At 45.1% G+C, this 27,476-nt stretch overlaps 1 protein-coding gene across 50 annotated transcripts in view; it reads right to left on the minus strand.

Annotated features, from left to right (window-relative positions):
* Positions 1-27,476, minus strand: part of SORBS1 (sorbin and SH3 domain containing 1) — a 263,566-nt gene that overhangs the window by 59,679 nt on the left and 176,411 nt on the right. For 22 of the 50 annotated variants that reach the window (XM_066239014.1, XM_066239031.1, XM_066239012.1 and 19 more), the window contains 8 exons: positions 25,665-25,739; positions 25,278-25,340; positions 14,218-14,265; positions 13,966-14,095; positions 11,727-11,841; positions 6,029-6,112; positions 1,824-1,889; positions 1,192-1,293 (listed from right to left, as the gene is read on the minus strand). In XM_066239014.1, the coding sequence (XP_066095111.1) occupies positions 1,192-1,293; positions 1,824-1,889; positions 6,029-6,112; positions 11,727-11,841; positions 13,966-14,095; positions 14,218-14,265; positions 25,278-25,340; positions 25,665-25,739 (683 nt within the window). The remainder of the gene's footprint in view (positions 1-1,191; positions 1,294-1,823; positions 1,890-6,028; positions 6,113-11,726; positions 11,842-13,965; positions 14,096-14,217; positions 14,266-25,277; positions 25,341-25,664; positions 25,740-27,476) is intronic. The other 28 variants (XM_066239033.1, XM_066239035.1, XM_066239034.1 and 25 more) reach the window with 9 other exon arrangements.

Below are 27,476 nucleotides of genomic sequence, written 5' to 3' on the forward strand. Positions count from 1 at the left end.
GTGGCTACAGCTGGTTCTAGTCTCCACTCTGGTTGGGAACAGCCTCCCTTCACCCGCCTGTGACTTCTATGCCTCGACTGTGTGCGCTGTGGCTTGCCTTTCGTGCCTCCTCCGAGTTCTGAAGGGAGCCTGGGACAAACCGCTGGCCCTTGCTGGCTTCCTCCGCCTTCACGGATTCTGGGTTCTGAACCCCAACTCCCCTGGATCTGTTGCCATTCCTTGGCTTCTGATCCTCTCATTCCATCCCCTCCCCCATGTTGCTACACTCCCCTGCTTTCTCTACCCCTCCCCTGGGTTAAATCTCTGACAGTCGCAAGACTTTTGGTACCTAAGTCACTCACGCTGGTGATCTGACCCTCCTTCCTGTCTCAGTTCTGAAGTATAACATGGTCCAGTCATAATTTCCCCTTTTTCTGAACATTCAAGGCCTTCCCAGCCTCTTTACCAATGTCCGCATTCCTTCTCTATTTTCTGTAATGACCCCCTTTCCATAGAGGGGTCTCTCTTGTTTTTCCAGGGAGCCCAGGAGCAGTTCTCCAAATACTGGGTATATTCCTTCCCCTTGGGGACCCATTTACCTTGCATTCTCTCACTCTCTGACCTATCTTTTCATAAACCCCATTTTGAGATAGCTCCATTTTAAAATATCAGCACAGGTTGAGTTTCAAATGCTTATTTGTGGCCAGGCGGTCTGGCCTCTGGAGTGCATTTTTCCATGGAGAACTTTCTGACCTTCCAAATGACAAATACTACTATTCTGACCGTGCCGTGCATGTAAGAGGCACTCCACTAAGCTTTTGAAAATGATCTCTGAGGCTGATATCTCCCAGGGCTGCAGAAATGACAACTGCCAAAAAAATGGCTCCCTGAAAATTCAGAGAAGGCACCCCAAGCCGAAGGAAGGGAGTTAGAAGGGTCACCCAAAAGCAGAGGTAGACAGGGAGCAGTTTAGATCACCGGCCATCCCACAGGCATTTGGAAAATGCCAAAAGAAATCAAGGAAAGATGCCAAAGAAATCAAAGCAAAAATTAAGTTGGGGAAAAGGAATCGAAAACAGGAGTCAGAAAGCCAAGCAGCTTTGAAAGAACTGCGGCGTAACCACTCACCACCCCCAGCTGCGTCAAAACCCGCAGAGGAAACAACAAGGGACTTGACAGGGAACCGACAGCATGAGAAAAACTTAGAAATACCTGCGACAGGTTTGCACTGGGTGCTTTAGTAAGCGTCTCCATTTTTTCTAAATCTGCCTCTAACTCTGTTTGGTAGAGGTTGAGATCTTTTTCTAGATTAGTCTGGTTCAAGAAAGAAAAGATAGGAGAGAATGTTTTAGTTTAGAGGAAAGGCAGAGAGACTGGAAGGTTAAGTTTGAAAAATATCATCTTTTTCGCTTTATACATATTTTAATAAGGCCGAGAGGGCGTGGCTAAACCACAAGCGCTCAGTGGAAATTACTTACAGCCCTAAAAACAGGGAATGCGACATTAGATCCTGGCTAAAGAGAACTACCAATACCACAGAAACCTACCTGTGAGGCAATACCTATTTTTTTTTCTTCTCTTTTCAGAGTACAGTGACTGTGACAAATACTATAGGTCAGAAGAGTAAGTCATTGCTTAAAAAAAACAAAACACAACAACTTCTTAACATCAGTGTAAGTCTGAGATTTTGTTAAATAGATTTATCACCAAGCCAAAAAAAAAAAAAAAGTTATCAAGTTAAAAGAAAAGTGATTTAAGAAAAGAAAAGAAAAACTCCACCACACACTCGCACTAAGCAGGCTAGAGGCACACACACACACAGCCCACGGGGAGCGCGCCATTACCTTTCTATCCTCTCTAGGAAGGATAGAGCAGTCTCCAGGAGTATAATCCCATATCTTTTTGGGAGGCTGATGGGAAGCAGAGGAGGAAATGAAGAAATGAGCATAAAGACATAAAGACAAACATGGAGACGGGCTCAAACAGAGAGGGCACACCAGCAGAACCGCACTGAGACAGGAAGGAGGGCTGGGAGCGTGGCCGCGGGCGCTGACGGGGGGCGTTCTTTCTGTGTCTCTGTCTCAGTGGCAAATCACTGTTGGAGCCCAAATATTGAAAACTTACTTAAAGGACACAAAGGAAAATTTTTTTAAAAGCATTAACACCAATTTGAACCAAAATAGAAACTTTAAAATCCTTCACTGCTCTTTTCAAACCGAGATTGACACTGTGACATTATATTTTTGAAGCAGTCTTCTCCTCCATAAAATCCGTTATTAAAAATTAATAAATGTGTGAAATTGGAGATTTGGCCAATGGAGGGTAAATTCAACTAAATGTGTTTCCTGTGGTTTGTGGCAATGAAATCTATGTACAAAACGGGTGTCAAAATTTGCATTGTGTAACTAGACAGCTCTTAAAATCTTTAAACACTAGATGTTAACATCGCTAGTGGTAGAGCTATACCTTCCACTTCCCTTAGAGAACAAGCTTTTATCCTTTGAAGTTAAACAGCGGGCTGTATGGTTATTTTTGTTTTCTCCTTTAATTCTCCTAGATAGAGTTCGAGTTGCATTCCTAAACCAGAAATCTGACAGGATTGCTACAAGTTCAGTGAGGGAGGGGTTCGAAGGGTAGGATGCCTGGGAGTTACACGCCACTTCTAACTCTGGAACCTCTTTTGCCCCAAGTGGACCATCTGGTTCTGCTACTTAGACTTGAAATTTCTTATACAGTGACCTCTGAGGAGAGGAGATCATTAATATAGCTCCTGGAATTTTGTGCAAGATTCATTATAACCAACTACGGAAGTATTCAAAACGGTTTCCATCGTGATATTTTGCCTTGCACTTACTTATAAAAATCACATCAATTTCTGTAAAAGTTGGGGGGGGGGGAGGAAAAGAATAAGAAAAAAAAAAGCTGATGCCTGGATCTCTGTAATAAATTTTACAAATAAAAAGTAATCTGATTTCAAGATGCATTCACTGCTGACAGCAGCAGGTCAGTAAATGATCCCTGTGTATGTATATTCTGCAATTTGTAAAGTAAGTGCTATTAATAGTCATCATTCTCCTTTAAGTACTTTATACCCTTTATAGGTTGTTCACATGGGAGAGTTGACTTTTTAAAGTCACTTCAGGTACTCGTACTCGTTTCCTTATTTATTGCAAACCCCCCCCCAAAAAACAAACAAACAGTGCTTACAAATTAAATTGGTTTTAAATAACCTTCCCAAAAATGGCCCCTGGAGTCTTGAATGATTTGAAGGTATGACAGTCAGGATCTTGTGGAAATTTCAGCTTGTTTTGGGTGGCTGTCAGGGAAAGGGCTGAAGAGGAAAGGAGTCCAGGGTGAATGTCTAGTGTCACAGTTCTGGCAGGCCTTCCTCACTCGGGGGAGGGCATCCTGAGTTCGTGTGGAATAAAAAGCGCAAATGCTGATCCACACGCCTCGGTAGGAATTTTAGCTTCCTTCTGCTCCTGAATGACCGACAAACCTTTGAACACAACTTTCACGGTCTGTGCCACTTTTATGTATGTCTCTTCCTCTTTCATGGCCCAGGGTGACTGGGGTAGGAGAGAAGTAAAAAGAAAAAAGTTTCTCCCCACCACACCTTCTTACCAAATGCTGGAAAGTAACATCCAGTCATTACACTTGGTTCAACTAGATAATAAGCCCACCCTTAGAATGCCTTAAACCACAGGAACCATTCCTCTCAATGCTATTATTCCTCAGAATAGATATCAATGAAGTTATTTTGGTAAGTCTTCAAAAGTGTTGTCTTTTATTACTTTAAAAGACCTACACAAAAAGTAGTAGTCCCATTTAGGGACTCTTAAGGTCTATGCAAAGAATACTCATGGCTTTAGAGCAGGGGTCTCAAACTCGCGGCCCGCTGAACAATTTTGTGCGGCCCACAGACTAATCCATGAAGTTTAAGAAAAGTGTTGCGTAACAATTGCCTTTTGTAGACCTAGTGCGGCCCGCCGAACGGCTGTGATCTTGCTCTGCGGCCCACATGCTGAGTTGAGTTTGAGACCCCTGCTTTAGAGGAAGTGACATTTTGGAAAAGCATCTCTAAATAATTAAGAAGCAGTTAGAATAGGGTGGAGATGCAAATTACAAGAAGGTCCCAATATGCAAATGGACCGTGTTCCTCACACTTGTTTGCATTGGTGGTGTGGTGCTCAGACCAGTTTCCAGTAGCAATGGTGTTAATCTGCTGAGTTCTTTACAGAGTCTATTTAATGTATGCTGGGACTGAAATACAGTACTACCTGTTGCTGACAAAAATAGAATTATTTGCAATGACAGATTTAGTAAAACAAACCAATCATAATTAATTAGAAAAAAAACTGTTTCATAACGTTTCCTAAAAACTAATATTTAAAATAAAACTAATTTAGTTATTTGTCCAATGATGCATCAGACAGCTAGAAATTTGCAGATTCCGAAGGGGATTTCAAAAATCAATGGCAAAGACTCTTGCTTATACATAATTTAAAGCTAAAAACTTTCGTTTTCCCTGATGGAAATATGGTGTTATTATACACACACCAAATCATCGTCTTTCTAGGGTAATAGAGAAGAGCTACATATATCAAAAGGTTTTTTCTGTGAGATAATTGAGCAGGTTTTAAGAAAAAAAGAAGAAAAGGAAAAGGGTTAGAAGAGTGTTAAGTATTTGCATGTGGAAAAGATTGCCTGAGGGAGACTCCATTGATGTCTGAATGGTAGTCAGCAGGGAAAGAAGTGAGGTGTGTGCATCAAAGCTGTGGGAAGGGAGGACATGGTACACACTGAGGGTTAGACATGCCCTCTCTCCACTGGTCGCTAGGTGGCGCTGCTCTTCTGGGACAGCTTAGCTGCTATTAGGAGAGTGTCCAAGCACGGGACCAGGCAGGGGGGAATCTCTGTTCCTATAAGCAGGATGTTTGCAAATTAAGTGCTCCTAGCTCAGAGGATGCGTGATCTTTGAACTTTGAAACAAAGCTCAGCACCGCTAAATCAACTGAGCGCTTCCAGAGCACCAGCTTAATTTATCTTTCTCTTCATCTTAGTAACAATATACATCCTGAAATTGAACATTGTACTTAACATTATGTAAAGTTCTTTCCTATCTGCAGATAAAACTTCCCAACCACAAATGATTCAAATATTGGAGTCAGTGCTTAAAAGTCTCATACAAACATCTAATGAGATTTTTTATTTTTATACATTCTATCTACCTACTTGTAAATTCTTTTTGCAGCTGTAATAGTTAAGATTTAACGTAACTAGAGGTTTAAAGTCAGTTTCCAGTCATCCCCAGTGGAGAAATGAACTCAATTTTTCTTTTTCTTTTTTTATACTCCCTCGGGGGCAGGGCTTAGACAATCCTCCTGTAAGTGCCAAAAATCAATTTGTACCAAAGCCAGCTCAGATACATCAGAGGGAGGCTACAGAATATTATCATGCTAAACATTAAATTTGCTAGAATTCCTAAATCCCATTTCAAATTTTGGGAAATATCCTAACTCATAGAGATCATTCCCTAAAAATCACCTGAAATGGCGTTGTACTCGTGGGTTACACCTGCATAGAAAGACCCTTTTTGGCCGGCTCTGGTACTTCCCTTGCCAAGTGTCCTTTTAAAAATTCTATTGAAAGCAGTGACAGTGTTGGTCTGCTCAGTATAATGCATTTTCCTGCTTGTCTCCAGTACACCGTAAAGACTTGGGTCAAGGAACGGAACCAACAGCCAATATATAATGCCATTCACAGGCACGTGATATTTGTTGCTAGTGGTGGAAGGTCCTAAGACAAGCAAGGATTTAGTCGTGTCTAAGATCTTCTGGCAAGAAATAGTTCCAGAGCTCCCTGTACTTTCTTGAAGTAAAGCAACGGGAAGCTTACAGGTTGTAGGGAGACTAGACAGTCCCACTCTTGACAAGTACTCCCCGCTCCCTGAATTCTTTACAAATGGGTCTGATTCTTTAGCAGTGACAATGCATCAACAGCATTATTTTTTAAAAATGTCTATAACCACTGAAGCTATTAAACTTACCGGTTTCCCAAACTCCAATTCCGAAAAGAATTTATACCAAGGTTCATTCTTTAAATCTATCTCTTCTGGGCTTATATCCCGACTCTATAGGGGTTGGTGATAGGGAAATGGAAGAGAGAGAAGGATAACATTATGCAAAGATTACATAGGAACAGGCCAGTAGAGATGCAGTGGTCTCCAGATATATACAGTAACTGCATTCAGGAGCAGTAATCATCCATTTTTACTGACATTGGCAAAATCATAGGTGGGGAAGGATGTGTTTATAGAAACAGGGACACTGAGCTAGGGAGCAGTGAGTGAGTGAGGCAGTCTCAGTCCTCAGGCAGAAGACAAATGGACTGTAGATGGAGAACTGAACCACACTGCCACCCTCCACAACAGGTAAGAATATGGGTATACCAGTATCCCTATATTGTGGGAGAAAAGAAAGCTCTTATTTCCTCTTTACCAAAACCATTAGTTACGAGCAAATAACCTGGTGAGCACACCAAACACTTAGCCATTTATGCCAGGTGAGTAGAGCAAACAATTTTTACGGGCTAGTATAGTTTTAGTACTTATTTGCAAGGCTGCCTTAAGGATTTCAAAATAAATGCAAATACTGACACTTTTTATAAAAGCCAATTTGTTAATACTGCATCTTTAATGGCGCATGAGTAGGTGAGAAACCACGTCCCACACACAGTCAAGTGAAAGATGAGATAAGTAAACACAGAGGACACAAGTGAAAACACACTTTACACAAGCGCCCGTGGCGGATGAATACAGACAGAATATACCTTATGTTCTAACAGATAAATGTTAAAGAACCGAGGAAAATTAAAGTGAGGGGAAAGCTGAACACGACAGATAACAGAACAACAGGGTGGGGGAAACTCGTGGGTTATGTTACAAAAATCAGATGTCTCACTTTATAGGACTCCGAGAGGTTGTTCATACAGACTGCTAATTGATTCCATGGGATTTCATATGTAATCAAATTATTTATAAAGTCCTGGTACCTTGCTCTGTGGAATAACATGTGTTTCTGGAAACAATTAGTTAAAAATGAATGCCAGGAAAGCAAAGCAAGTTTCCCCTTAATTAACTGGAGATAGGGTCACACCAGACAAAAGTGTTAGAGGCTCATGGATTCATTAATTCGTGTATAGACACGTTTCAAAAAACCTTGATAATCAGGAGAGTGAGAGATGGGGATTTTCGGGTAACAGTATGAAATGTGAAGAGTACACTTTCCGCTGAGGCTGAAAACAGTGTATATGAAACGTCCCCCTGTCGGGGCTCCCCACACGAGGAAGGAGGCTAGCCGCAAGTCCTATAGGGCACATCTTCACTGAGACTGTTTCCCAAGCGGCTCCTCCCGCACACGTTTTTCTTAACCTGCAGTTAACAGGCCTTTTGCAGCTTGTAGAAAGAGCTGTAGACTTTCTTAGTGACCTTCACCAATCCCTTCTTCTAAAATCCTTAGAAGAATCTTGACCATTATTTCTACTCTTGTTTTAAATGGAGGAAGATACAGCAGAGAACTTTTCTTTAACTGAAATTTACTGAATACAAGTTAGTTGAAATCAGAAGGGGAATGTCCGGATTAAAACCTTCCCCAATTGTCTTCAGGGACCTAGGGCTTAAATCCTGAAGAAGTCTTGAGCCTTCTCAACGGCTTCTGTAATTATGTAAAATAATGGATTCTGTATTTATTCAGTGAAACGAGGCCCAATACCTACAAGGACACAACTCTTCAGGAAAAACCATTAAGACACTGGGACATCCTAGATCTCTATATGACGGGGGTTTTATGAAAACTAGTTTGTGTTTCTTATTTTTAAAAACTATTTATAAGCTGCTCTCTGGGAATAGGTTAGGCTTTTTTCTTTTCTTTTTTTAACAAAATGTACCAACTCTTTCAGGAAACTCCTGAATACTTTGGTACTGAGTCCAGGAAGAATTAAGCCATTTTATCACAGAAGGTTGTTTGCAGAGTGTTTCACTGCCGAGGGGAAGCCCGAGCCGAGAACTGAATCAGGAGGTATGTCAACCAGCTCGGGGCCCAGGGCAGCCGGAGGCAGTCCGGCAAGGTGCCCACCAGGGAAGTTAAAGAGGCAACACACACAGTGCGAACATCTGCATTTGATTTGGCCATTCATATCTCAGCTGTAGATCCAACTGCGGGACAAACAGCAAAGGTCCTTCTGGGTGCACAGCAGGGTCTGGGACGGGCAGGGAGGGCAGATTCCACAATGCCAGGCTAAGTTCTCTGCTGCTGGGGGCTCTCTTTTCCAAGCTTAGCAAAACCCTTGGAAAGGGCAGGTGCCTTTCCAGGAAAATGCCTGATTCTCCTCAAGGACAGTTTGGCTGCATGAATAGGAGCCAGAGGGTAGCTTCACATTTTAATTAAGTAATAATCTGAATGTGGCACGTTCATTGGCACAGCACTCTACAATGTTTGTGGTTCTTGTACCCATATAATTGGGTGAGGTCAGCAGGCCCAGTAACACTTCTGGATCACAGACAAAACCACAGAGGTTCAGAAAGGGTAAAGGACGTGCCCCAAGACAGAAGCAGACTCAGAATTTGGGTCTTCTGAGTCCTAGTCCAGAGCTCTTGACACCTCTTCCCATCCTCGCTGTGAGAAGGGGCAGACCCACTAAGTTTGCAGATGATAACAAGCTAAAACAGGGCTAAGTGACAGACTTGAAAAGCCAGGAAGAAACTCAAAGTGACTGTGAACTTGGAAGAAAACAAGCTGAGTGAATCCCCTAATTTTATACTTCCAAATATATATTGTGTAATTACTACATTGCTATCTGCCCCTCCCACTGCTCCATCCCATCCCATCTAAGCCAGGGCTTGGCATATAAAAGTTATTCTATCTCTATTTTTGAATTGAATCAAAGTTCTGTAAGGGACTTTGGAGGAAAGTAAAAGGAACAAAGTCTGAAAAACTATTTCCGACAAAGTAGGGATGGACCAATGCTCTCCATCCAAAGCCAGAATGGATTCCCACTATAAGATAGGCTGAGTAGTTATAAAGAACTTCATACAAATTTGCAAAGTTGTGGACCAGGTCACCAAAGCTGTACAGCTCCCGCTGGGGTTTTTGAAGGTAGCATCAGCATTTTATCTCTCTGGGATGGTTTGGGTTCACACCAGGGACAGGATGAGCTCTAAGGCAGACTTGACAGTCTACCATTCAACTCTTACTGCAAACGGGCAGGTGTGCCAATGAGGTCGCAATTTAATTGCTATCCTTAAGTAAACATGAGAAACTCAAATTGGAAACAATAGTATTGTTTCTCCCCCCAGAGGAATGGTGTATTTCTGAAAGTAAATTCTGCATCTGCTACTAGTTAGGCTACTAATCTACAACTAACAACAAGCGCGCGCGCGCGTGTGTGTGTGTGTGTGTGTGTGTGTGTTTCAAAAGGCAAGAAACACACTGAAACTCACGTTCCAACTTTTCTGTTCAAAAATATCAGGGAAAAAAATTAAAAATAAAGGACTAATTCAACTACTGTGAAGAGTAGACTGAAAAGATGAAGATCTGACTGAGCTCCTGCTCTCAAATGGAAATCATCTATTTGGGAGAAGAGTGCTGAAACGAGGGAAAGGCACTTTCGTTTCAGGAAATGGGTCCCCTTCGGTTTCTGTGTCCCGTGACTGGACAGGCCTAGGTCTCGACACAGCACAGGAGGGCTTCATGTGTAGCGACACCCAATGGTTCTCTGCAATCCGAGATTCAGTCACGGCAGCTCTCTAAAGAGAGCCCCCCTGGCCGGTTGGTTCAGCAGTAGAGCGTCAGCCTGGTGTGTGGGGGACCCGGGTTCGATTCCCGGCCAGGGCACATAGTTGAGAAGCGCCCATTTGCTTCTCCACCCCCCCCACCCCTTCCTCTCTGTCTCTCTCTTCCCCTCCCGCAGCCAAGGCTCCATTGAAGCAAAGATGGCCCGGGTGCTGGGGATGGCTCCTTGGCCTCTGCCCCAGGCGCTAGAGTGGCTCTGGTCGCAGCAGAGCGACGCCCCGGAGGGGCAGAGCATCGCCCCCTGGTGGGCAGAGCATCGCCCCTGGTGGGCGTGCCGGGTGGATCCCGGTCGGGCGCATGCGGGAGTCTGTCTGACTGTCTCTCCCCGTTTCCAGCTTCAGGAAAAAAAAAAAAAAAAAAAAAAGAGAGAGCCCCATGGGTACTGCGTGTTACTTTTCCAGGTCTCCACAAACAATAAAAACGATCCCAAGGACTAGGATATGGAAGACATTTGCAACCGTTGTGGTATCACGGAGAAAAACAAAACTATGTTGTTGTCTTCCTAGTTCTGGATAGTGGTCAAATTATTAGAAACCAAGGAGAGGGAGGGGGGACAAAGAAGAAATTTAAAAAAGGGCCAGGCTTCAATAAAAGCGATGACCGTCTATGAACAATATATTGCCAAAACAAAAGCGCCCAAAGGCCTACGAAGTCTCGGAAATCATTCCAGTGTATTGATGTGTGATGGTGCGTCCTGACTGTTATTCAAGTGTCAAGACTAGACCCACAGCAGGGCTTTCTTCCCAGGAACATCTGTGTAGAAGGTTACCTTCTGTGTTGATTACCTTCTAACCAGGAGAGAAGCTTCAAGGGAGGGCAGAGCCAGAGGCAAACTTCTCTGCTCCTCTCTGAACTTTTTGCTTAAAATAACTGCGGTGCACAGAAAATGCTGAAGAATGACAACTCTGGAGGAGCATTTCTGTCAATTATTTTATCCTAATTCAAATTACTTATCCCTTTGTGCTTTTAAAGATGTCACATTTTCCTTTTAGTAAAAGTCAAATCAATTAGTCCTTAAGAACACGCAGAGCAGGGGAGGCAGAGGGAGAACACGTGCCCACGCAGAGGTTCCTTTGCCTGCACGCCATGCGGTTACAGCAGGCTAATAAATCCAGTCCCCTCCCGCAGCAGGGCGGGAGGAGCTTTGGGAAATCCCTTTAACCGTGATCAGAATTCTGAACCAGCTTTTTCAAACGAAGGGTGAATAAAAGGAGCTGTGACTGGCAGATAGGAAACTAACTGGTTTGTAATAATTCTTCCCCATTTCACAGAAGAGCCCGCTTTTCCAGGGTGGTCTGCTCTGCCCTAAGGGCCGTGTGCCCCACTCAGAATTGCCTGGAGATGTGAACTTGTGTAGGGAACCATGATCCAGATTGAATACGAAATTCGTCCTCCACATTGCACTGTCAGAAAAGGAAGACCCAAAACATATTTTTACAGCCCCGCCCAATCACATCATATTATTTATTTTGCTTTTAAAAGGACGTACTAGTAGTCATTTCTACAAAATTTATGCATATTCAAATAAGAGTCACTTAAATAAATCCCCAAATCTAGTACCGTTAGTAGTAAGCCCGCTAAATTAATGGTTAGATATTATAAAAAAGACAGCAGCAAACTCAATCTTTCTATTAGTAGAAATTTTTAAATCAGTTAAAACCATGCACAGAAAGCACCAGAAAGCCATAATAAGACTCTTTCACAGCAGACTCCTAGGACTTATTTTATGAACACCTGCAACAATGAAAAGGGTAAAAATACTTCTTTTTTTTTTTCATTGTCATCTAAACAAAGCAAGTCTATCTCAAGGGAGAAGGAATGTAATCCCCGTGCACAATGCATCCGGACTAAGGAACACGGGCAGGGTGAGACAAAGAGCTTTAATATGCACATTACCATCTTTTCGTTGCTCAGAACAGAGGACTTGCCCGGCTGATACTCGTAAATGCTTTTGGGCTCTGCACGGTATTTTCTCGTATCCACTTTCTTATCTGGGGGCTCCCAGTCGTTTCTGTAGAAAGAGAATCCTTTCAGGGTTATTTTCATGAAAATCAGCATCTGACACGTCCTTACTTTGGCTGGCTGTAGTCTAATCAAGGAATTTTTACATCCGAAGCATAAAATCAGACTCAGCGCAAAGCAGTTCGTTGCGCTGGTTCCTGTCTCAAAACAACCCGTTAAATCTGTTTGTTTCACAAAAAGGTCTGAGGTGTCCTGAGCTCAAAACCAGGCACCAGGAAGCAGAGAGAAGAGAAAGCGAAGAGATAAGAGAAGAGAAATGGAGAGGGAGAGAGAAAGAGAAGAGAAGGGGAAAGGGAAGGGGGAAGGGGGAAGGGGAGGGAACGGGGGAAGCAGCAGCAGCAAAGCTTGCTCTGGAAAAATCCTTCACCTTGCTCTGCTCTCCTGAGCTTGTCATTCCCCAAACATGCCTGCACGTCCCACTCAAGCCGTGCGGGGAGAGAGAAGGCAGGTCCCGGAGCCAGTCAGCTGGGGCTCAAGCCCTGCGACAGTACTTGCTAGCTAGTGATCAGGACTGAGCACTTGACCTCTTGCTATCTTAGTGTCCTCATCTGAAAAATGGGGTTGTTGCAAGGATGAAATGATACAGTGCACATAAATCACCAGGTCCACAGTAACCCCTCAATAAATGCTATTTGCCATGATAAGCGTGCTCTTTCCTATTTCACGCTGCACCCCAGTAATCACCAAAATCGCAGCTTTTGGCACAGATACAAACCTGATCCAGTGCTGGGTCTCAGGACACATGAATCCTTGGAAATTGTTTGCAAAATGTTTCTGCATGCACATTATTGCATTTGCACTGTGGTTCTATCTACTTTCTCCTGCAAGACTTTCAACCCCTTGACGGCAAGGATAATGCTATATACTTGCTTCTATTCTTCCACAGTGCCTGGTACCATGAGCAGAGTGCACCCAATATGTAACGGATTTACAGGAATACTCAGCCTTCCTTTCAGTTAAATATCAAGCTCCTCAGGCAGATGCCACTGACGCATGTGTAGAACTTTCAAAACAGCCATTCATTTGTCCATGAAGATGGAAAAGGTACGAAGGTGGGAAACTGAGACTGTCTCTCAGGGAAAAAGCATTCAGCTTGGCTAGAGCCATGTTTTGTGTTGAGAAGTGGTGGAAGGTGCGTGGGACACCGGTCCTGACAGCACAAGACGGTTGCTCCACACGGCGTAAGAACCCAATGACAGAATCTTGGGTCATTCTGTGCCGGTACTCAGAGATGACTCACATCATCACTACAATCAATCCAAGCCTTATGTCTCAGTGATGTGTTGCATAAATAAATTAATATTAAAAAATGTAGCTTCGTGTTTACAATTATATTCTCTGCTATGGGTCCCATCAGTATACACAAAGAGTATAAAAACACATGACAAGCCTTATAGCTAAGATTTCTCAGGTGAAAAGGTAAAAAGTGACGATAGTTATAGTCAACACTGGTTAAGCCCATACTGTGAGCCAGGCACTACTAGAAATGTTATATGCATTATCTTGCTTTGTCCTTGCAACATCCCTAATAAATGTAAATCACCATTTTACAGATAAGAACATTGAAGCTCAGGAAGAATAAGTCACTGCTAATATATGACAGAGTAGGGATTGAAAAATCAGGTCTGAGCCCTGGCCTGTTGGCTCAGTGGTAGAGCATTGGCCCAGCATTGTGGAAGTCCCAGGTTCAATTCCTGGTCAGGGCACATAGGAGAAGCGCCCATCTGCTTCTCCACCCTTCCCCTTCTCCTTTCTCTCTGTCTCTTTCTTCTCTCCCACAGCCAAGGCTCCATTGGAGCACAGTTGGCCTGGGTGCTGAGGATGGCTCCATGGCCTTCGCCTCAGGCGCTAGAATGGCTCCTTTTGCAGCGGAGCAACGGCCTAGATGGGCAGAGCATCACCCCTTAGTGGGCATGCCGGGTGGATCCTAGTCAGGTACATGCAGGAGTCTGTCTTTCTGCCTCCTCACTTCTCACTTCAGGAAAAAAAAAACATCAGGTCTGCTTGAGCCCAGCCCCAGTGCTGTCTGCCCCAGCAGAGGGACGGGACTGCCTGCTAGACTGTGTACGGCAGCCTGAACTCACAGAGCTGGTCATGCAGGGGGAGCGCTTACCTTTCTGGGCTTGATTTCAGCGAGGAAGAACGGGCCGGGAGGGGAAGCGTAGCTGACCTCTTCACTACCTTCTCGCCATCAATGTAGCTCATCTCACTTTTTGAGCGAGGCACAGAAAGGGGAGATCTGGCTGGAGAAGGGAAGTGGGGACAAAAGACATAGAACTCATGAAAACTGAACACAGGAAGACGTCTCCCCTCATCCAACACTCCCCCTCCCACCCCCACAAACGGGAAATTCTAAGTCACTTACTGTCTTCAGAAAAGGAGTATCGCGGAGAATACAGATCTGAATCATCATCTGTTGAACAAGACAAAGTGATCAGGAGAAATCCAGCTAAGGTAGGAGAACGAGCGACATGACCCACGGCCCCGGCCCTGCCCTGGCACCCAGCACCCCAGGGCCCAGCGGGGAGGGAAGGAGCTAAGCACTGGGCGCTACAGCACAAGAACCCACGCTGGAGAGGAGCCAGCTTCAGAGCCCACCCGCCCCAACAGAACCCGCAGTCCAGAGGTACATTCTCGTTGTCTGGGAGATGACCACCGCCTGACACCAAGACAGGCATGGGGACAAGGAGCCCAAGGTCCTCCCGAGAGAATTTCCACCAGCGGAGTTGGAACTGGGGGCCCCAGCCAGGCTGAGCTGCAGCAGGGGCTGCAGCTCCTGGGTGCCCACCCGGGGGCTCTGGTCTAGCCTGCAGCTTCCACGGAGCCCCCCAGGCCTGCTGCTGGGCGTGGGTTCTAACTCCCCACCTCAGCTGTGATCCGTTTGACATGCTAAGTTTCCCTGTATAATAATATCACTTAACAAACAGGTTCTGCAGCTACGAACACAGTCTGGGAAAACGCTCATCATCAGGGTTTGGCGCCGCCTCCACCCGGCCCCTCGAGGAGCTTTCCTTCCTCGGGACACAACACGCCACGGCAGACACAGTACGTGGTTTACTCTGCAAAGACGCTGCTCGGGGTACATGCTACATTGTGACTCTGGAACAAACCAAAGTCACAGGGGTTTCTGTGGGGTGAGATGGCCCCCCAAGGGCGTGCCGCCCATCCCCACAGAAGGTGAGCACCGGGGTCTAAGACGTAGAAACAAAGACAAGATCTGCACCCCTCATGGAGTGGCTGCACTGAGCTAAAACTGAGATGACAGGTACATTCACAGGAGCAGATTTCAAAATTGGGAGTGTCCTTAAAATGTAGGATATTTACTCACTATACCCACGACAACCCCTCCAAAGTGTCCGGTTGAAACACTCGCCCTTTCCCATTTTCTAATATCTTGCTAACCCAAATTCAGAATTCATGCATATGGACTGGAGATCCAACACCTTCCCTTAAACTCTGTAGCTACTGTGCTGGCTGGATAGCTCGGCTGGTTAGAGCATCGTCCATGAGAGCAGAGTTATCGGTTCGATCCCTGGTCAGCTGGGCACAGATCAATGTTCCAGTCTCTCTTTCTCCCTCCCGTACTCTCTCGCTAAAATCAATTTTTTTAAAAATTAAAAATCTGTAGCAACTTTAACACATAAACTAACCTCAAAAAATAAGTCAAAGGCCTGACCTCTGGTGGCGCAGTGGATAAAGCATCGACCTGGAAACACTGAGGTCACCGGTTCAAAACCCTGTACTTGTCTAGTCAAGGCATATATGGGAGTTGATGCTTCCTGCTCCTCCCCCCTTTCTCTCTCTCTCTCTCTCTCTCTCTCTCTCTCTCCCTCCCTCCCTCCTCTCAAAATGAATAAATAAAAATTAAAAAAAATAAAATAAGTCCAAGAACCCAATATACATTAATCACTAAGTGTTAATCAAGTCCTTGTCTCTATAGAAAGCATTTTTAGTTTCAAAGAGGTAAAAGTCAGAATATTTTGTGAAATATAAAGTTAACACTGCTATTCTTTTGAGTAAAGTACTATTCAAAGACAGTCTTCTCACCCCTTCGTCCTCCCTTCTCCCCTCCCCAGTTTTATCTGCCCCAGGTTGCCCCCAGCCTGAATGAAGAAAAGTCACCAGGCCCTGGCTAGGTGGTTCAGTGGACAGAGCATCATCCCACCCTGCCAACATTGCAGGTCTGACCGCTGGTCAGGACACACACAAGAAGCAACCAGTGAGTACACAACTAAATGGAACAACAAGTTGATGCTTCTCTCTTTCTCTTTCCCTTACGCCCCCACCCCTCAAATCAATAAAAAATTTATTGAAAAACAAGCAAACAAAAAAACCCACCTCATCAGGTACCAAGTTATTTTTCCCTTCCTTCCTGTATCCCTCTTTTTGCTTTAAGGATAGGATCAGTCAGTATCTAAGCTGAACAAAGCTTAAGGTTCTTCTACCAACACAGGCAAGCCTTTCCCTGCTATACAATGAGTATGTAAGCTTATTAAACTCTCTGAAAATAGTGCAGAAGAGATAAAATGGCATCCAGAAATACATATTTTGAAGTACTGTTCTGAAGAAATTTGTATTGTCTGTTTTGTTTTAAATAGAACTTCTGATTATTATACTGATAAAATGCTATGATGTCAAAGAAAACTAAATATAAACTTTGATCATAGGAATTTAGAAAAATGATGCCTGTCAAATGAAAAATTAGCTTAGTTGGGAACCAATGTATGCAGTGCTTAAAACCCAGCCTAGCATTTTAGCTCAAAACCTTGTATCTCTCCAAACCATGGAGAAATTACAGCCTACCTGCAGACAATAAAGCAAAGGTTAATTTCTAGCTATCCCGTTCTAGAGGTAAGAAGCAAATAGGAAGGAAAAAGGCATTTAAATATTCAAAGAAAGATTTTTTAAAAGCTTGAGCTCTTTAAAAAAAATTTTCTCTCTAGAGCTTTCGAATGTGGATTTCTAGGTTTGTTAAAAGAAAATTAGAAATAGTTTCTACAAGATGAAAAAAATAGCTTGGAGAATTAAATAATTTATGCCTTTTTGAAAAGCAGAAGAAGTAGGGAAGATGGGGGGTGAAGACAACAGAGAAGATGAATGACTGTTCTTGAAGCTATTTCGTTTGGTGTAGGCGGAAGAAGAAACCTCACCTATCCAAGACTGTCCCAGAACGGGGTGTCTGCGTGAATGAGCTTTTCATTTCTCACGGTTCCGTGGGCTCTGAGTCTGACATGTGGAGCTCAGTCCCTCAAACTTTTAAGAGAGCAAACTGAAGTTGCATGAGTCATCTGAACATCCAGGGAATATATCATTTATTCTTTTAATATTTTACGTTTGTCTTGCAAACCTAATAGAAAATTTTACCTGTAATTATGAATAAATAGAAGCTTCCATTAAGTGTCTAATAGTAGCTGGTAATTTACTAATACCTCACTTAATCCTTGCAAAAACTCTAGGAAATACAAAAATATCTCATTTTACAGACAAGGAAATTAAGGAGCAGAGAGGCTAAGAACATCTGCCCTTGGCAGCACAGGTAAGAGACAAAGCAAGAATGGCGTCCAGGTCTTTCGGATTCCACCTCCCAATGCCGCCTCCAGCCCCATGACAGCAGTGCGTACTTGGTTCTCTCTTCACCCCACCCTAGCTGCCCAATCCTGGGGCGGGGGGCGGGGCGTGTATGGCTATTCCATGGTAATTTATGTTATGCAAGAGACAAGGGAAGCTGTTCTGAAACCCAGGCCATGCACTGCAGTGCTGGCTGGACTGCCTCCCAGCCCTTAAGGCCTTTGCTCTGTGTTTCTCCATCATCCCCTCCCTGAGGACACTTAAGCAAGTTTCCTGCATTACCCCACCACACTGCCAGTTTTCCTTTCACTGGTCTCTAGGGACAGTGGGTAAAATTGAACCCCTCTTGCTACATCTTCCACTTGCTGCTTCTTGCTATCTAATCCTGGCGGGCTAAGTCTACGCTGGGGTGGATGGGCATGAAGTTAGAAATACCAATGAATGAGGAAACTGGGTGTAAGGACACCGTCTGTATTTCTATATACTACAGTTGGTCAAATGGAGTGTGTGTGTGTGCATACGTGTGTGTGAGTGAGAGACAGAGAAGGAGAGAGAGAGTTAATTTAACCATACTTTAGACACATTAAACCAGGGATAGTCAACCTTTTTATATCCACCATTCACTTTTGTATCTCTGTTAGTAGTAAAATTTTCTAACGGCCCACCAGTTCCGCAGTAATGGTGATTTATAAAGTAGGGAAGTAACTTTACTTTATAAAGTTTATAAAGCACAGTTACAGCAAATTAATGCATATATTCAATAATAATAATTACTTACCAAGTACTTTATGTTGGATTTCGCTAAGTTTGGCAGATTAAATCTTTATAAAACAAGTTACTATAGTTAAATCTATCTTTTTATTTATACTTTGGTTGCTCCGCTACCGCCCACCATGAAAGCTGGAACGCCCACTAGTGGGCGGTAGGGACCAGGTTGACTACCACTGCATTAAACAAAACATTTCTCAAGTTGTCCACAAACATAGACATTGTTAGTACCTGAAATCCTGCCTTTACTCTTTCTCCAAGGGTTTTTTTGTTTTGTTTTTTGTTTTTAACAGAGACAGAGAGTCAGAGAGAGGGATAGACAGGGACAGACAGACAGGAATGGAGAGATGAGAAGCATCAATCATTAGTTTTTCGTTGCACATTGTGACACCTTAGTTGTTCATTGATTGCTTTCTCATATGTTCCTTGACCGGGGGCCTTCAGCAGACTGAGTAACCCCTTGCTCGAGCCAGCGACCTTGGGTCCAAGCTGGTGAGCTTTTGCTCAAACCAGATGAGCCTGGCTCAAGCTGGCGACCTCGGGGTCTCGAACCTGGGTCTTCGGCATCCCAGTCTGATGCTCTATCCACTGAGCCACCGCTTGGTCAGGTTCTCCAAGGGTTTTTTTTAAAACAAGGCCATAGTGGACTCAGCTGAGCTGGGATCTTGTGATTCTTGCTCATGGTGGAGCCACATGCTGATTGTGCCCCTCAAAGCAGCAAACATCTAACCTTGGCAGCAACACTCAGAACTTCCTGTACCGGTGACTTCCAGGAAGCTCTAACACTAAACACGATTTACTCAGGGTGAACAACTCACTTCAGGGCCCAAAGGACCCTGCTGGGCTCTGATGTTCACACACCAACGATTGCACTCCCGGCTTTGGCAGTCTGTCCTGGGGGGCACAGTTAGGAACAGCTACTCTCTTAAAACTGCCAGGAGGCACATAATTGCCTTTTCAACTACAGTGACTTTAAAAATAAACTAAAAAAAAGACTTTAAAGAGTTAATGACAATCTTAGAAACACAGGAAAAAGTGCTTGTTGAGAATGATTGTTCTATAAAAAGTATGTAATTGACCAAAATGGGATGATAGGCAAAAAGCAGTATTAGCATAATCACTCGACTATATCAATTATATTTCTTGGGTCCCGAGAGTTCAAATTATTTTTTCAGTATCAGTGACTTGTTTTTAACACAATCTTTTCCCACCGTTCAAATCAATCCCTTCTCCTACTTTATCCAACACATTTAGGAAGAGAAAAGATAAATGGGTCAAGATAGAGGACACACACCACAAACAAAATACTCAAAGAAAAAGAGAGACATATGCAGAGGTGGGCGACCAAGTCTGGGTGGGAGGAAAGAGGAAGAATTCACGACAGAAGAAATGGGGCAAGATGGCTGGGAATTATCCAGGGTGCCTGGGGGAAGGTTCCTAAGCCCGTCCACGTTCGGCTTAAAGGCCATCAAATTTTAAGTGATGAAAAAAAGGTCAACACAGGACGTGGAGTAGCTATAGAAGACAAACGCAGGGAAGAGGATGTGGAGAAGAGAATGAGGCGGAGCAGGAAAGGGGCGGAAGGAGTGAAAGCTGGACAGACTCACCGACCCCATCTCCTGCGGCACTCCTGGCCTCAAGGTGGGAAGGGAGTAACCGCTCCTGTCTCAACGAGCTCACAGGCCCGTCACACACTTTCGGGCTTGCTAGGCGGGGACCTTCTCTGGGCAGCTCTAGCTAGGAGAGCAAAGGTGACCGCTGTGAGCAGCTCAGCCCCTCCTCTGGGCAGTGCTAGCTGGCGTCTGGGGCAGGAGGCACAGATCCCGGCCAGGCATCTTCACAATAGAATGACTTACTTGAACTCAGGCAAAATAAGGCTATTCTTAGAAATCCTGTAAGGCCAGCAGGGATTATTTTAACTCAAATATAGATGTGCCTGGGAAAATCAGCCTCCTAAATCCTTGCTTTGGTGCATTCTCATCCAGCAATGAGGAAAAAGGCTTAATGAGACTGACCAAATAGCACATGATATGTCACCACAACCTGGGCATATCTTGGGGATGGGTGTCTTAAATCACTTCGCCAGGAGGTGGCAGCGGCCACCAGCATCAGCCTGACAGTGGTAGAAGAGGCATCCAAAAGCAAGGCAAAAGGTGGCCTCTGGGATCCACCCATGGCTGACACGATAGCCCTTCATCCAGACACGGCCAAAGAGGTCCTCACAGGCCGTGAACAACGAGTTTTGCTGTTGATTTGGAGACATCGCTTGAAAATATCTTCCATTTCTGTGAGCAGAACTTTTGAATCTGTATTCATTCCCCACTCTAATTCTATATTCAAATCCCCCAAATACACCCGCGAGCATCTTCTTTCGGAATAGGTGGTATTCCTCCACCCCAGTGGTTCTCAGTCCTGGCCGAGTGTCAGGGGGCTTCCCTAACTTCACATTCCCAGACACCACCCCAGGAGACACTGGCTCAGCCGAGGGCAAACGTGACCGACTCCGAAGAAGGGCAAGCTGGATGCCTGGAGTTAGGCATCCAAGAGTCCTTGGCAAGGGGGCCGAGCCAGAACACAGGGCATAGCAGGAGAGGCACAGGAATCAGCAAAGCAGGAGAAGAGGGCAGGGAAAAGCCCGTGTTCTGGGGGCCAGGGACCTGGGCTTGAATTCCGCTCTGCTTACTGTGTGATTTTACACAAATTACTTAACCCTTCTTAACTCACACACTTTATTGATAAAACGAGGTCTTGTATCTTATGAGGCTGCTGGGAAAATGAAATGACATAGCAACTGGGCCGCACTCAGCATGGAGCCTGGTATTTGGTCAGGGCTCCACAAAGGGCAACGAGGCAGTCAGTGCGGTGGCTCTGCTGTCGTTATTAACAGGGTTATGACTGGGAGCTGCTGGGGTGCTGGCCACCACACTGCTGTTTCCTGAGCAGGAGGAGGAGGGGAAGGGGGCGGGGAAAGAGGCAGTGCCAGCGTTTCTGAAGCTATTTCTCTGCAGCCTGTTCCTCCCGCTTCTGCTTCCAGAGGAAACCGTGGGCAGGACGTCTGAAGACCCGTCCTGGCAGCTCCTCCACAGTCCGTCCGTGTGCCACGGAGGGTGGGCCAGCACTGGTCTCCGTCCACGTCCTTGCTCTCCACTCCCACAGTGTTTGTAACTCAGTGGCATCTCAGATGCCAGAAAAGAACATTTCCTTTCCAGGGACAGGATGGAGTGTGACTCCCAGACAAGACGCTTTGGGTCAGAGAGGAAAGACTGATGGGGAGAAAGGGGACCGAGTGAAGGTTTCAGAACAAGAAAGTGAAATTCACTTGCTTAGTCTTACTTGAAAGTTATTCCCATAACTTTCTAGTAAATTGTTGTTTTTGATAAGCTTCCTAATGACCAGGGATATAGTAAAATTCCTAGAAATAGGTCTCCTGAATTCATTCCACTCTCCCCAATTCTTCCCAACTACCACGTGAAAGGAAGAGGAACTGAACGTCACGTCGCTCCTGCCCCACAGAGTGCTGAGATGATTAGAAGCGGCTGCTCCTTGTTGGAATTTACAGGTTTCTTTAAAAGTACATTTTAAACTTCAATGATTAAGACATGCTAGTTTTATTTTCTGAAAGTCTGGCCAGAAGTTTACTTTTTCACTGTAGCTGAGGGAAGAAGAGAAGACTGCTAAGCCAGCGTAAACAGACTTTCCCGTGGTCCCTCAGCATTCAGGAGGCTCGGTTCTGAGATGTGCAGACAGGTTTTTTTCGTACTGTACAAACCACCAGAATTTAGACAGAGGCAGCAGCGTTAGGCTAGGCTTTGATAGGTTTATGGCAAGTGATTCTAGTTTCAAATTTTGAATTCAAACAAAACAAAAAACCAGCAGCAAGAACAGCCTTCCTCCTTCCCAGGGGATAAACTCTAGAAGGATGTTTTTCAGTAAAACTATTTTTTATTGCTCATTAAAAACTACAGGTAGAGCCTCAGTTAGGCACTAATCTGCCTTTAATACCTTTTTGAGAAAGGCATAAATCCTTCTCATGTTGAGAAGGGTATGCAGAGCCCAGAGCCACCTATCAGCACAGGGCCGGAGCCGTACCAGGGACAGGACTGGGGAGGACCCGTGGGGCTCACAGACATCAAAACCACAAGCCAGAGAACCTCTGAGTCGTTAAAAAAAAAAAATTAAAAATAACAATTCTTTAAAGTGATCTAGCTCAAATACTTCACTCGTAAGAAGCTCTCATCTAATTGAATGCATCTGTGATCTACGACTGACTCTGTCATCTAGGCAGAAGTGTGGACAAGAGATGAAATCTACCCTATTTTTTAAAAGATCTCCAGTGAAGAAGACTTCTTAGAAACTGTGTTAAAGTTTAATCATATTGGGTATTATGCATTTTTCATGTCCAATCTATTTTTTTTTCCTTTTTATCCTTTAAGACTATTTCTTCCTTTTTGGCATTATTATTATTATTATTATTATTATTAAGTGAGAGGTGGGGAGACAGAGAGACAGACTCCCGCGTGTACCCCGACCGGGATCCACCCAGCAAACCCCCCTACTGGGCAATGCTCTGCCCTCCTTTTTGGTCCTTGAAAATAAAAAATAAGAAGGGCTGCTCCCTGAATTATAGGTGAAAAGTTATCATGCTACCCCTTGTTGTTTATGCCTCTAGGTAAAATAACCCCAATCCCCTCTTGTGACTGACCTGCCCCGCAGCCAGGGTTGCTAGGTGTGGCAGCCAGTGACGCGGCAGCTCTGGGTGTGAAGCCGTGACACCCTGCCTTCAGATCAGCAGCCAGGCTGATTGTGGCATCTGCTGGCACTGCCTGTGACAGACCTACGGCATTTTTCCAGTCCAATAAGAGTCACTGTTCTTTTCCACAGGACGTCTCCAGGTGCCCTTCCTCTGCCCACATATGCGGGATAATATGCCTGCAGGCATGGTGTGCACCTGTCACGGACGTGCATTCTATCTTATTGAGTGGGTTAGGTTCCCAGGTCCAGACAAGCAAAAATAAAAAACGTCATTTAGTCAGAATTACTCTGAAAAACTCCCTTTCCTCAATCATTTCTTAAGCTGTGCTTTTGGCTAGAATCAGCACCCCAACATAAAAAGACTAGGTCATCTCACACCATGTAGACTCTTGTTGGCAGTGAGGAGGCCACTGGTTAAAATTAAGTCATCAGCTTTTAATTTTTATTTTTTCTTAAGTGAGAAGTAGGAAGGCAGAGACAGACTACCGCATCTACCCCAACCGGGATCCACCCGGCAAGCCCACCAGGTGATGCTCAGCCCATCTGGAGCTGTTGCTTTGTTGCTCGGCAACCGAGCTATTTTAGCACCTGAGGCGAGGCCATGGAGCCATCCTCAGCACCCGGTGCCAACTTGCTCCAATAGGGCCATCGCTGTGGTAGGAGAGGAGAGAGATGGGAAGAGAGGAGAGAGATGGGCGGAGGAGAGAGATGGAGAGAGAAGAGAGAGGGAAGGAGTGGAGAAGCAGATGATCACTTCTCCTGTGTGCCCTGACTGGGAAACAAACCCGGGACGTCCATACGCCAGGACGACATTCTACCACTGACCCAAATGGCTAGGGTCAGCTTTTAATTTTTAAGTCTGTTTTTGTATGACAGACTTTTCTTTTCATTCAATATAGGCCCCAGGCATGAAATGGTTGGAAACATAACAACAGGGAGACCAAAAAGGGAATGTGGAATTTTAACTCCAACTGTGTTTAACACATCTCAGTGTGTCATCACATGTGTGTGTGTGTATTATATATATATGTAATACATATATTATATGTAATACATATATTATATATAATACATATATTATATATAATATATAATATATTTTCAGTGATCAATGAAAGTGTGGTGAAATCCTGAATGAACAATTTACCAATGACAGGAAGGGCTGTGTGGGATGGTTTGCTGACCTAATAGAGCAGAGAAGAACTGAGGTGGTGGCACAGCGCCCATCCTACACCCTAGAAAACAACTCTGATTGCACGGGCCACAGCCTCAGCCATCAACATTCTCCAGGTATGTCCTGAGGACTGCTGTGTGCCAGCAAGGTTTTCTGTGGCCTTCTGGAGGCATGCTCTTGCATCTTCCAGCACTCCTGACAGAGTAAGATGAAGTGGCCTTGTCTGATTCCCTGCCACATGTGGACTTTTGAGAATAGAGAGTATGTCTTATTCATGGCGCTAGCCTGAGGGGACAGTGCATGGCACACACACGTGCTCGATATCACCTGAATGAATGAAGTTCAGAGCATTCAGCATCTCATCCCAGAGAGCATGTAATGAACTCCCTCCTGTCTACGCCATACATGTCACTCATCCAAAGATCAGACTATCCCTGGGACCGAAATAATTCTCAGGATGTTGCCCTTAACTTGCCTATTAGAACCTTCTTTGACACTACCTAAATTTTGCTCTAGAAAAGAACATTTCTTAGATACAAGTGTGGTTACTCCTTACCAGTAGGTCCAAATTCCTAAGCCAGCTCTTTCACAAAACATTTTCTAGCCTGGCTGAAGCCCTTATTTTCAAGAATACCATTTACCACCATGACAATCTCATACCTAGATACCTCCCTAGGAAGTCCCCACTAAGGAGACACACCGTGAGGGTCCATGACAAGCATAGTGACGAGTTGGTTGTACGTATGGGAACCAGGTAACTTTTCTGTTGTTGACAGATGGCACATCAACCTCCTGTCCATCAGCCATAATGACTCAGCTTCCCTGAGTCACTGTCCAGCCGCCAACACTATGTGACCATCCCGAACGTTAAAGCCCGGGCAGTTGGGTGCAGGCAGCTTTCCCCAGAGCCGCACATGTTCACAGTATCATGACTAAGCTCCACTGACTACCCCATTAATCATGTAGACTCCAAAGGAGTAGGATTAAAATATCATCTGGACAGACTCCAGTTATATAGTCAGCGAGGAGCAAGACACACCACACAGCACGAGGTTAGCGGGAAGCAAACGGCTGGGAGACAGCCCTGAGCCACCAGAAAAAACCCAAGGTGATAAAGAAACAGCGTCAGTACAAAGAGAGGCACATGATTTCCCTTTAGTTACCTTCAGACTTAGGACTAGGAGGAGATGCAGGAAACTGGTAGGTGGGGGTGTAAGGATTGTCCTCTGCAGCAGAGAAAAGCGGCGGATTTTGAAACTGTCCACCATGAAGTGGAGGAACTGGCAAATCCCCAGCAAACTCTTTTGAATGATTGGTTACCTATTTTAGTGTTATTAAGGCACACGGGCATCACGCTTAAAAATAGGTTAATGCATTAGAAAGGTCTTAGTTATTTTAATATAGCACATCATGCAAATGAGTGAAATAAATATTTCACCAACCAAAAATGACTATAAAAACAAAAATCTAAAAGCCAAATCTCATTCCTATAACGGAACTGTAAGAATTAATTTAAGGCTAGGACAACAGATACACTAAGTTTATGGTACCTTCAGAATTTTGCTGGATTTCAGGAAGTTCAGGGAATTTGTACGTAGGGAAATAAGGGTTTTCTTCAGGAGTGTCTAGGTAGAGAAGCAGGTTTGAGAGAGAAAATAGAGGAAGATACAAATGGAGAGAATGAACGAAGAGGAATCCACACGCAATTCAGACTCCCTGAGTTCCAGAACACGCTAAGTAAGCTTCACTAGCACTACGAGGAAGCCAGTCCTTTTGCCGGAAGTACTGAGACACATCTAAAGAGATAGTATCATTTCTCTTCTTGGACAAAGAATTAAATATGTATAGGCTCCAGTCAGCAAGAGGCACATAGCACAAAGCATCAAGGTTTTACCTTTTATAGGCAAAAAAAATATTAAGTATGCTAATATATAGTATGCAATAAAAACACTTTCATAAAATGCTTTTTAAAATAAATCAAACCTTGTGCTGTGGACATGAGAATCAAGGCAAACAGTGGATTCTTCTGCCTACCATCAAGGCGACAGTTTTGCTTAGGACCTATAATTTAGGCTGTTAAGAGCTGTAACATATGAGAAGGCCAACACTGCCTGCGAGGCAGAGTTCTATACTTTTCACATAGGTACCTACCTGTGTCTCGGCATTTGGGCTGCCGGAGCTGGGTCTAAAGGTGAGACGGAGTGCTGGAGGAACCGGACACCGGCTTTAGGAAGCAGCCAGCAGAACTAACACTATCCAGTCACAGACCCAGCCTTTAGCATCGCCACTGTGACTGAGCGCATCCACCCAACTCCAGCGGACTGCTCTTGGCTCAGAAACACTAGACACGAGCATCTCAATATTTAGAAAGAGTTTGAAGAGCATTCATGTTGAACGCTGCAGGAGCTAGTGAACAGTGACGTCAGTTGCCGTCCACAGCCAATCAGAGAGACTGGTTATTTGTGGCTGAGGCCAACACTAACCAGAATGCTTTTTCTTTGCCTTCGTGTGTCATCTGTGCCAGGCAGCCAGACTGGATTTGGCCACAGGAAAGGACAGGGTGCACGGCCTGTGGAACCTTCCCACGGTGCAGCTGCCCCCCTGCCTGTCAGCTGACTGGCGGCGCAGGCGGCTGGGAGCCGGTGGGGCCGTGAGCTGCTGGGGCACTGGCCTGCGCTTCTCCCACCATGCTGTTCACCTGCTGCCTCCCAGAGGGCCCCCGACTTAGAAGCGCTTCTCTTCCAGCTTGAGCGGGCTTTGGTGTGTCAGCTCCTGACTAACTCTCAGGCTACCCGCCAAGGGCTGGCTCCCAGCTGGGGAGCCTTATTTTCAGATTAATGCCACCGTACGGGTGCACCAGGCCCGCTTCTTCCCAAAGCCAGATTTCTTCTCATTTGGACCCTGCACATCCCTTGGAGTAAGGGAAGCGGAGCACACAGAAAGGTACGTGATTGGTCCAAGGTCACAGAGCCCTGGGGGACTGAATGCAGGCGAGAAAAGCGTAGTGCTTTCTCAGCGCGCTGTGCCTACCAGGTCGTCACGGGCTGACACGGAGAGCTGCGTCTAAAGACTCTAAATCAAGCTGGAAGCGGGTGGGAGTTGGAGCTGCTCGCAGCCCAGGCAGGAGATGCTGGAGCGCAGGAAGAGGGCTGGGCTCAGCCCGTCCGTTCCACAGCAACTCGGGGGGGAGGACTTCAGAGCTGACCTGAAGCCCGCACGTGAGGCAGGCGCACAAGTGCTCCCTGCCCTCGGCTCTGAAGGTGTCTGGCGGGGCTCACGCAGGCCGGCGCTGAAGGAGGTCCAGCCGCAGGTCAAGCCCCGCACCCTGGCAAAGTGACTTTAGGCCCTCACCACAACAGTCA

The sequence above is a fragment of the Saccopteryx bilineata genome, chromosome 7, assembly GCF_036850765.1.
Source record: "Saccopteryx bilineata isolate mSacBil1 chromosome 7, mSacBil1_pri_phased_curated, whole genome shotgun sequence".
In the NCBI taxonomy this organism is placed as follows: domain Eukaryota; kingdom Metazoa; phylum Chordata; class Mammalia; order Chiroptera; family Emballonuridae; genus Saccopteryx; species Saccopteryx bilineata.